The 8,738-nt window shown below is 43.6% G+C and overlaps 1 protein-coding gene across 1 annotated transcript; it reads left to right on the top strand.

Annotated features, from left to right (window-relative positions):
* Positions 1–5,911: 5,911 nt before the first annotated feature.
* Positions 5,912–7,878, top strand: LOC143863861 (glucan endo-1,3-beta-glucosidase-like). Its single transcript, XM_077374645.1, has 2 exons — positions 5,912–5,977; positions 6,748–7,878. The coding sequence occupies exons 1-2, from the start codon at positions 5,959–5,961 to the stop codon at positions 7,692–7,694; spliced, it is 966 nt and encodes a 321-aa protein (XP_077230760.1). The 5' UTR covers positions 5,912–5,958; the 3' UTR covers positions 7,695–7,878.
* Positions 7,879–8,738: the final 860 nt, after the last annotated feature.

Below are 8,738 nucleotides of genomic sequence, written 5' to 3'. Positions count from 1 at the left end.
TCGCCGCCTACAAGCAGAAAGCCCGAATCAGAGTCGCCGCCTACAAGCAGAAAGTATCCAACTACCATAATTCGAAGATACGCCCCAGAGAATTCCGGACAGGAGATTTAGCCCTGAGGAAAGCTGCCGTCTCCCAACCAACGAAAGTTGGAAAACTCTCCCCGACTTGGGAGGGGCCGTATCGAGTGAAAGAATTATTCGCCCAGGAAGCTATAAGCTAGAGACACTGGAGGAGCACCTATTACCCCACGCATGGAACTCCAAGAATCTCAGAAAATACTATCAGTAGTCAAAACGTCAGGCGTGAAAGGTGATTTTGTAAATGTAAATACATGTTAAATATGAATAATATGCAAACTCTTTTGCAGATCTCCACGCGTCTTGGAAACCCAGTTTGCTAAAACTCGGGTACTCATATCTGGAAACCCAGTTCGCTAAAACTCGGGTACTCATATCTGGAAACCCAGTTCACTAAAACTCGGGTACTTCTATCTGGAAACCCAGTTCATTAAAACTTGGGAACTCGCCAGATGAGTTTATCTCGAACAATATTCATCAAAGGCCAACAAGAGAATAGGTAGACACCAAATTATAATTTCCATTCATCAAAAAGTAGGGCCTCGAATGATCATTACAAAAATCCGGCCTCAAAAGGCTGATAAAAAAGTGGGGCCTCGAAGGACCATTACAAAAAGAATCAGATAACACGGCTCAAGAGGCCTCGTGGCTGTCACCTCGTTGTAATGCCTCCTCCGGAACCACTACAGCATCGGTGGTGACCGGCTCCTCGTCAACAAGTGTCGGTGCTTCGGGGAGATTTAGGCCGGTCAAGGTCACAGTCGAGTTGGACGCCTTGACCTGCCCGAGACAGTCAAAGTATCCAATCTTGTAGGCCTCACTGGACAAACTGAAAAGTTCGTCCTCCTTCTTCTGTATGGCCTCCTTAACGGCCACCGTTTGTCTCTCCTTGGCTCTCTCCCTCTGGTGTTAAGGGCTTCGGCTGCTTTCTGCTTCTAAAGGGTTAGCTCCTCCCTAAGCAGTTTCTTCTCCGCCTCCACCCGTCCGATGCTCGTTTGAAGCTCCTTAGCCTCCATCGCCAGCTTACCATTCTCCGCTTCTGACTTCGTGATTGCTTCAGAAAACTTCTTGCTCTTCTCCTGAAGATCATTAAAATACACTCCAATCTGCAGATACAAATGAGCAAGTATTAATACAGGAAAGCGAAGTAAAAAAAGGATAGAAAGTGAGCGTGCTCGTTGACCATCTTACCTGATAAAGTGAAGAAAATACGGCCTCTTCGGCCGTAGCTGGTGGCTCGTGGAGAACCTGCTGCTTGTCCTTGCCGAGAATACATTTGCTCTGAATCTCGACAGCCACTCGATGCCAGTATCATTTTTCTGAATGGCCCAGTTGGGCCGAAAAACGTTGTCCCCTACCCTCGCCGGGGGAGGACGGGCTCCGGCTCCAGCGGACGTCCCTCCCGACTTCGAGGATCCCACTCCTTTGCCAAAAGCACCAACCAGCTTCACCATGGTTTTGCCTTTGGGAGGCGGTGGAGGCGCAGTGTCTTGGGTATAAGCCGGACTCGCCATCTCGGATGCTTTCTTTTTTTGGCTCTGTTAGGCCACTTGCTGAGCCCCCAGCTGAGCCCTCGGAAGAGCCCCTTGTATTAGAGGAACCGGCCAGGGCTCGCTGGATTCCCCATCTTCGACATAAAAGAACCTATTCTTCCACGTGTGTATTGAAGAGGGAATACCAGTGATTATTTTCAACTCGGAGCGCTGGCTAATATAAATCCAGCCCCCCTCCTTATGCCTCTTAAGGTGAGCACAAGCACGGAATAGCGGCACAGATACGCTTCTTTCTAGCCGACCATGAACAAGGTAAACGAACCCGATCAGTAATCTCCACGAGTTCGGAGCAACCTGGGCTGGAGCCAGTTCGTAATATCGAAGCACCGCGGTGAAGAACGGGTGCAAAGGGAACCTGAGTCCGGCCCTCAACGACTCATCATAGATACAGACATCCGAACTTTCGTTACAAGCCCTATCTCCCTCTGTCGCCGCCCTCAGCTTAAACCTTGGGGGCACACAGTACTTGTCTCTAATGTCCTTCATCATGGACCCATCAAGGTAGTTCTCCTCGACAAGAGCCCGCATATTGTATTTAGGATTGGCTTCCATCTGGGCCCTAGGTACAACTTCAACGGCCCGGCCAGGAAGGAATGTTGTGGACGCCTCAGCGACGTCACTACCAACACTCCCTTCTGCTCGGAGACTACCCGTTGGGAGTGGAGTGACGTTCAGATCCAATATCACCTCGTCGTGATTCTCTCTGTTGTCGCTATCTACAATCTCTACTCTAACGTTTGGACTTTCCATTACTAGACTCTGAGCTACTGGAGGAAGACTCCGAGTCGAACTCGGAACTAGAACTACTATGAGACATGAAGTAGAAAAGAGAAAGGCTGAGAAAAATACCGGGCAGAGTAGAAAGCTCCTAATCCGCGAATGACTCCAACCACACACTACGCAAGCCGACAGATCAGAGAGAAAAAGAAGAAGAAAAAGAGTGAAAGGTGAAAAGTGAAAAATGAAAGATAAAAACCTCCTTTTATAAAGCTTTACCTAAGGCGGTGTGCATTTAATGCAAGACGCAAGCTTTGAGGGTGCTTGAGTGGTGCCACGTGTATGACGGACACACACTTCGAGGTGAAGGTATGGATTAATACGCACGTATCTCCAAAAAAGCTAAGGGCCTCCGGACGGAAGATAATGGTCGCGTCCATCACGAAAGTCAGTCCGGCCCAAGCCGGACTGGATATGACGCGTTCTACTAAACGACAAAAGTCAGTCCGGCCCAAGTCGGACTGGATATGACGCGTTTCGCTAAACGACAAAAGTCAATCCGGCCTAAGCCGGACTGGATATGACGCGTTCTACTAAACGACAAAAGTCAATCCAGCCCAAGCCGGACTGGATATGACGCGTTCTACTAAACGACAAAAGTCAGTCCAGCCCAAGCCGGACTGGATATGACGCGTTTCACTAAACGACAAAAGTCAGTCCGGCCCAAGCCGGACTGGAGATGCCGCATCCGCAAAATGACAAAAATCAGTCCGGCTTAAGCCGGACTGGATATGATGCTTCGTTAAACGCCAGTCCGGCCCAAGCTGGACTCATTTCCAGGCCGGATTTCCGGACTCATTTCCGAACTCATTTCCGGACTCATTTCCAGGCCGGATTTCCAGACTCATTTCCAGCAAATTTCCGGCCTCATTTCCAGGCTGGATTTCCGGACTCATTTCCGGAGTCATTTCCAGCAAATTTCAGGACTCATTTCCAGAACAGATTCCGCCCATTCAGGAATGTAACTCACCACACTTCCCCAAGTCACCACAATAACTTGGAGAACTGGGGGGCAACTGATGGGGTGTAAAAACACCAGCCTCTAGCGGGCCGCCACCTGTCCCGCCACCTGTCCTAGGAGTAGGTGAGCTCCAGCCTCTAGCAGGCCGCCACCTGTCCTGGGAGTAGGTGAACTCCAGCCTCTAGCGGGCCGCCACCTGTCCCGCCACCTGTCCTGGGAGTAGGTGAGCTCCAGCCCCTAGCAGGCCGCCACCTGTCCCACCACCTGTCCTGGGAGTAGGTGAACTCCAGCCTCTAGCAGGCCGCCATATGTCCTGGGGTAGGTGAGCTCCAGCCTCTAGCAGGCCACCACCTGTCCTCGCACAGGTCATCCCACGTCACCACGTTTCCCTCTATAAAAGGGGATTCAAAACTCAAACCAAGGGTAATGAAAAACCTCCTCTCCACCCAAAACTCTTAAAACTAGCTCTGCACTCTTGCTCATACTGACTTGAGTGTCGAAGGGCCTGTCCGGAGTAACACCCGGGTTGGTCTTCTGACCTCGCTTGCCTTTGTGCAGGACTTAGCTCTTTTAGCAGGACTCAGTCCCTTCACTCCGCTTCACTCTGGTCCCCCAGGACTCAGTTCCTCTGGTCATCCAGCTCAGCTCTTATGTCACTGTCGTGCCTGTTACCGATTTTCGGTCTAACATGTCTCACGTTTTGCTAGACTACTGTCCAACCCTTTCACACCACTGTATTTATACCATTTTGTAATATTCTATCGCCATCTACAGTTAACTCGAGCATTTTACCTATATTTCTATTATTCTGATTTGGATGAGTGGTGCAAAAATACATTAGTGTCATCCTACCTGTACACTATCCACAGGGGTGGAGCCAGGAATTTGGTTGAGGAGGGGCAGAACATGGGTGAGGCCCATTACTCTTTTACATTAGAGGGTTTCTCCCAAGTAAGAAAGTGGGCTAGTATAACTTTTCCCTTACATTTCATTTGGTGGGCCAAATTATATTACACATGTTTTGATGGGTTGGGTCCACTGTTTAACACTCCTAGCATGGCATGGGTAATTTGTTTTGGGATGGTGAAAGTTCGTGGAGTCTGGTATCATTCAAAAGGTATTGTACAACTTACCATATGATGATCCAAACCGTTCATTTGATAGGCCAGAATGTAAGGCTATGCCAGAAAACTCATTTCAATAGAACGATCCTAGCTCTATGAAAGGTCTCCATAATATGCAATTCCAATACAGATCGTAGGGCTAGGATCATCCTATTGAAATGTGTTTTTGGGCTATGACCCTAACATCGGAAATACATTGCACCCCAAAAACCATTTTCATTGGGGTGCAATGTATTTACGATGTGATCCATCAAATGGACAGCTTGGATCATCCTATGGTAAGTTATACAATACTTTTTAAAAAATAATTTGAACTATACGAGTTTACACCATATTATAACTGATATATTTTGAGCGTATCAGTGGAGAATTTATATGGTGCTTGTATGTGTGAATTCTAGTTTTCTTCTGGGTCCCACTTCAGAGGATGATCAAACCGTTCATTTGTGGGCTACAAATCTACAATGTCATAGGAGATTTTAAGTTCGCTAGAGAGAGAGAGAGAGAGAGAGAGAGAGAGAGAGAGAGAGAGAGATTAATTGAAGTTGAAAAAAAAACGCTATGTTCTCATCCCAGAGAGAGAGAGAGAGAGAGAGAGAGAGGTATTAATTGCAAGAGTCAATTTATGACAATTACAATTTTGGACAATTTTGTACATAGATTATTCGAAGTTGAAAAAAAGCTATGTTCTCATCTGAGAGAGAGAGAGAGAGAGAGAGAGAGAGAGAGAGAGAGAGAGAGAGAGAGTTAATTTCTGACAATTACAATTTTGGACAATTTTGTACACAGATTATTCGAAGTTGAAAAAAGCGCTATGTTCTCATCCCAGAGAGAGAGAGAGAGAGAGAGAGAGGTGTTAATTGCAAGAGTCAGTTTCTGACAATTTACAATTTTGTACACAGATTATTCGAAGTTGAAAACAACGCTATGTTCTCATCCGAGAGAGAGAGAGAGAGAGAGAGAGAGAGAGAGAGAGAGAGAGGTATTAATTGCAAGTCAATTTCTGACAATTACAATTTTGTACACAGATTATTCGAATTTGAAAAAAGGCTAAGTTCTCATCCTAGAGAGAGAGAGAGAGGTATTAAGTGCAAGTGTCAATTTCTGACAATTACAATTTTAGACAATTTTGTACACAGATTATTCGAAGTTGAAAAAAATCCTATTTTCTCATCCCAGAGAGAGAGAGAGAGAGAGAGAGAGAGAGAGAGAGGTATTAATTGCAAGTGTCATCCCACCTGTACACTATCCACTACTTAATTTTACTTAGGACGGTTTCATCACATACGAGAAGAAAAATGAAAAGGATTCCTAAGAGTTATTAGAAGTAGAGGAAGGATGGTGACAAATTTAATGCACGTCCACTTTCCTTCTCTATATAAGGAGAAAGTATGTAAGGATCGATGTATCTTCTTCTCACTTCTCAGTGTGTGTGGTTGGATAACCTATCTTTCTCTATCTCTCAATGGCTTCTCTTGCTCATGGTAAAGCCTCTCCTCTCTCTCTCTCTCTCTCTCACACACACACACAAAGCAACTAGTCTTTCATGATCTTGTTAGGGAACTTCGAAACTTTATATTAAACATGGTTGGTCAATAACATGATTTTCCATGCCAAGTGTTGTATTTTTACCTTTTCTTTTTCTTTTTTTCTATCATTTTGAAGAAATCGGTGTAACTATGGCAGAACGAAGACATATTGAGCTGTGGTTTATGTTTCTTTCATTTTCAATACATATATATTGGAAATGATTATTCTGACTCTTTTTCGGGCATATTTACCCTTTTTTGTTTTCCTTTTATTGAAAGTATGACTTTAGTTTTGAAGAAGCATAAAAATAAATTGGTTGAAACCAAAAGAAAAACTCGAGCTTACATATGAAAATGGTTAAAAATGAAAATACAGTATTCTATATATGGGATTGGCTAGGTAATTTTATATAAAGCCACATCGCGGCTCACGTTTAATAGTGAGAACAACCACCTCCGATGAATAAAAAGAGTAACACAAAATCTGCTACGAGGTGGCTGTTCTCTCATTAAAAAGTGAGCCGTAAAATGGCTTGATGATAAATTCCTTAATTACGACGTGGCTGTTCCTATATATGGGTGTTTACCTCTCTCTTTTTTTTCTTTTTTTTTTTTTACTTTCATTTTGGAATTGCAGTCACGTTCAGGTCTACATGCATGCACATATATGTACGAGACATTTGTTTCTTAACTCTCCATATATTATATATTTGATGATGATGCAGGCTCTAAGGCTGGCTTCAATTCTGGAATAGATGGAGACATTTCACCAACTCCCATTAATACCTTAATGGATTATCAGAATAACATCTACAAAATGTGGCTTTCAAAATATGAAAGTGAAGATCTTGAAATCCTTGCCAATACCCAACTCAAATTCAATATCACCGTTGCAAATTCGGATCTCCAGATATTCGCCACCAAGCCTTTGGCTGTGCATTCTTGGGTTCAGAAGAAAATATTTTATTTTATGCCGTTCATTGACTTCCAATATATCTGCGTGGGTAATGAGGCATTGTCCACTGGAGACTCAGACTATGTGCTTCCAGCAATGAAGAACATATACGACGCAATCCATGAAAACCCCCCAACCAAGAATATGATGATTAAGGTGTCGACAATCGTCGGAACATCCGATCTTAATGACTACAAACTTAAGAATCCTCCCTCCACTCAGCGTTTCGCAGACCGCATCATAGGCAACCTAGTGCCCATCCTTGATTTCCTTTCCTCCCATGACACCCCCCTCTTCGCTAACATTTCCCCTTACTCGGAGTATAATAAACACCCAGACTATCCTTCTCTCCCCAATTACCTCTTTACCGCCGAAAAACCTTTCATAATCGATGGACATTATTCGTACAAATATGTGTTTGATGCTATGGTGGATGGGTTCTTTAGTGCCAACGAAGAGTTGCATGTGACCGAGCAAAAAGAAAAAGAAAAAGAGTTGCATGTGGGCGATGTTAAACTTGCCGTGGTGGCAGCTGGATGGCCTCGCAAAGGACTGCTGACAGCTGGACATCCTCAGGGAGCAGGAAATGATGCATCGGTTGCTAATGCGCTGACATACAACTCAAATTTGGTTAAACATGTGCAGATTGGGACTCCCAGGTCGCAAGTACCTCTTGAGACCTACTTTGAACCCAGCATATACTACAAGACAATGTGAAGCTTTGCCAAGGGAGGTGGGAACTTCTATTACCGCTACTACTACTAGTATTATGGTCTATCTGATTCTCCTCTATCTATATGCATGTCTCTCTATGGATGTAATAATAAATCTTTAGTTTGTCTGTCCATATATCTATGAATGTAAAATAAAGGGTTGAGGTTGTTATACGGATGAGCCTCACTTCAATAAATAAATCTCAAGTTTGTTTAGTCTATACTTCTGGTGCATGAGAACGTGGCAAGGTCATTTGTGATGATCGGAGTTAAATTTTAGAGAATTTGCAGTGATGTAATCCCACTAGTTGTAAGCTTACTATATGATTATATTGCCTATTGAATGTTACAATTATATGCAGTGATTATCGAAACGTAGTACGTATCGAAATTCACAAAATCAGATGTGAGTAACAGTCCAACTATGCTAGACGTAATTTGGAAATCATGATTTCTTGTTTCCACTCAGCTCTTGTGCCCAAATTAGTAAAAGAAATATAAGTCCTGCACTAGTTGACGGGAGTTATGAGCCGCAGGTTAAAATAGTGGATGGATCTAGTTGCATCTAATGTGTTGAAACCTTTTGGATGGATATGATCATTATGTTTATTGCTTGAATAGTGGGAGTGCGTTTATTATCATGGCATTGTATGTCGATGATATTTTGTTAATTGGAAATTATATGAATTTGATCATAGAAATAAAGAATTGGCTTAAGACCAAATTCGAAATGAAGGATATGGGTGAGGCGAACTTTATCTTGGGTATTAAAATCACTCGAGATACAGAAAATAAAAAATTATCCTTGTCCCAAGAGTCATATCTTGAGAATGTGTTAAAGAAATTTAAAATGGATATATGTAAATCCATTGATACTCCCATTTATAAGGGAACAAAGTTCTCTATTAATTCTCAAGATGCAAATATGCTTTGATACCAATGTTTACATGAGAAAAGTTGATCTTGCGGTTGGATTGTCTTCAATCAAACCCGCACTAGTTAGATCTTCCGCCCGTCGTCAATCGATCTTGCCTTCAATACGCCGTGT

Source organism: Tasmannia lanceolata, unplaced genomic scaffold (assembly GCF_043159265.1).
Source record: "Tasmannia lanceolata isolate RefF3 unplaced genomic scaffold, GAP_Taslan_0.1 ptg000003l, whole genome shotgun sequence".
Lineage (NCBI taxonomy): Eukaryota > Viridiplantae > Streptophyta > Magnoliopsida > Canellales > Winteraceae > Tasmannia > Tasmannia lanceolata.
This window is presented reverse-complemented; position numbering and strand designations above follow the sequence as displayed.